Raw genomic sequence first — 2,152 nt, 5'->3', positions numbered from 1 at the left:
TATATATATATATATATATATATATATATATATATGTATGTATGTGTGTGTGTATATGCTTGTGTGTCTGTGTTTGTCCCTGCAACATCGCTTGACAACCGATGCTGGTGTGTTTGCATCCCCATAACTTAGCGGTTCGGCAAGGTGCCACGCAGTGGGACTGAACCCAGAACCATGTGGTTGGTAAGCAAGCTACTTACCACACAGCCACTCCTACACCTATTGTAGAAGTATAACTAGTTCATTGCAGATAAATTTTAACAACAAAATTTTATATGGTCCCACAAGGGCCATATGGAGCCTGGTTAAGAACCACTGATTTAGATCCCTTTAAAACAAGAACGTTGTATCGAAGAACCAGGGACAGCCACAGATGGGTTGATATCAAAAGGTTTAAGTGTTAAGGGCTCCTAATTTATATACGGGGTTGAAAGTGTGTTGCATTGGCAGAAAACCATCAACAGAGACACTTACTTGTAAAGGTTCTTCAGAAGGAACGTCATTCTCAGCTGATGTAGAAGCTGTTTCAGGTGTAGGGACATTATTTTCTATGGTTTTCAAATTGTTGGTCACTGAAAGAAGTATATTTAATCACAACAATTATGAATATGGAATTATAAAATTATGTAAATTTATGGTAATGGGGAAAAAAAAGTTAGAAGGAACTTGCTTCCAAGCTCTGTTTGTGCATTATGCTTTTAAGTTGTTGGGACTCCGTCGAGGGTTCCAGTTGATCCGATCAACGGAACAGCCTGCTCGTGAAATTAACGTGCAAGTGGCTGAGCATTCCACAGACACGTGTACCCTTAATGTAGTTCTCGGGGATATTCAGCGTGACACAGTGTGACAAGGCTGGCCCCTTTGAATTACAGGCACAACAGAAACAGGAAGAAAGAGTGAGAGAAAGTTGTGGTGAAAGAGTACAGCAGGGTTCGCCACCATCCCCTGCCGGAGCCTCGTGGAGCTTTGGGTGTTTTCACTCAATAAACACTCACAATGCCCGGTCTGGGAATCGAAACCGCGATCCTATGACCACGAGTTCGCTACCCTAACCACTGGGCCATTGCGCCTCCACTTGCTTTTAAGTAAAGATTGGCAAATCTGAAGCGGCAACACCAGGCCTACGTGAAGGCAAAATGGCTAAATGAATGTAGTATTAGCAGTTGATTCGATCAACAGAGCAAAGCCTGCTTTGAAGAGGGAATTCTTAGTTGAGGTTTTTGATTTGTATTACATCTATCCTCATTTATCTTGGAGGCTTGGTGAAAAAGGAAAAAAAACAAAACAAAAAAAAAAGTGATAAACGAATCAGTGATAAATGAATTAGTGATAAAAGAATCATCCCCATGCATTTTGTATGAGGAGGAAAAGAAGAAGATGAAGAAGAAGAAGATGATGATGATGATGATGAAGATGATGAGGATGATGATGAAAATAAAATGCTGCCAAGAATTTTGTCCAGCGTGCTACCAATTCTGCCATCTTGCTGCCTTATAGCAAAGCGATAATAATAATATTTTTAAGAAAACACAAAAAAAACACACCTCTATCACGAAGTTTTCTTGGTCTTTCTTCATCAAGCTTGTGGTTTTTCTCAGTGATTTTACTAGAAAAAAATTATGATACACTCTAATTACATAACTTTAAATAATAATTTCTTCAATTGTTCACAAAAACAAAACAAGGTTATGAAAAAAAAAAAAAGGAAAAATAAAATAAATTAACTGATGCCGACCAATATTTATAAAGATAAGGGAACACCAAAACATACTCATTAAATAATAATGTGAAAGGACGTTTTTATGGATGGAAATAATAAAACAAAAGCTATAACCGTGTGTGTGTGTATGAATGTGTTTATATGAGTGAGTGAACAAACAAAAGAAAATAGCATTCAATACATCTGGTAGGTGTTACATATATTTTTAATAACAGTTTTGATTCAATTCCACATGATGCGAGAAGCATTTGATGCGATGGGCATGTCCCATGCACCCACAGGGAGTTTAAGTTATGTGGTGCTAAATCAAAACTGTTATTAAATATATATCTGTCTATATATTTATCTATTTGTCTGTCGATCTAACTATCTAATTCTGTTTGTTTGTCTATCTATCAGTATATATATATATATATATATATATATATATAT

At 36.6% G+C, this 2,152-nt stretch overlaps 1 protein-coding gene across 1 annotated transcript in view; it reads right to left on the bottom strand.

Moving 5' to 3' along the window:
• LOC106878782 (uncharacterized) overlaps window positions 1–2,152 on the bottom strand; it is a 24,493-nt gene that overhangs the window by 10,842 nt on the left and 11,499 nt on the right. The window contains exons 8-9 of the mRNA XM_014928118.2: window positions 1,545–1,606; window positions 475–572 (exon numbers count right to left, since the gene is read on the bottom strand). Coding sequence (XP_014783604.1) covers window positions 475–572; window positions 1,545–1,606 — 160 coding nt within the window. The remainder of the gene's footprint in view (window positions 1–474; window positions 573–1,544; window positions 1,607–2,152) is intronic.

The sequence above is a fragment of the Octopus bimaculoides genome, chromosome 7 (assembly GCF_001194135.2).
Source record: "Octopus bimaculoides isolate UCB-OBI-ISO-001 chromosome 7, ASM119413v2, whole genome shotgun sequence".
NCBI classification, from domain to species: domain Eukaryota; kingdom Metazoa; phylum Mollusca; class Cephalopoda; order Octopoda; family Octopodidae; genus Octopus; species Octopus bimaculoides.
This window is presented reverse-complemented; position numbering and strand designations above follow the sequence as displayed.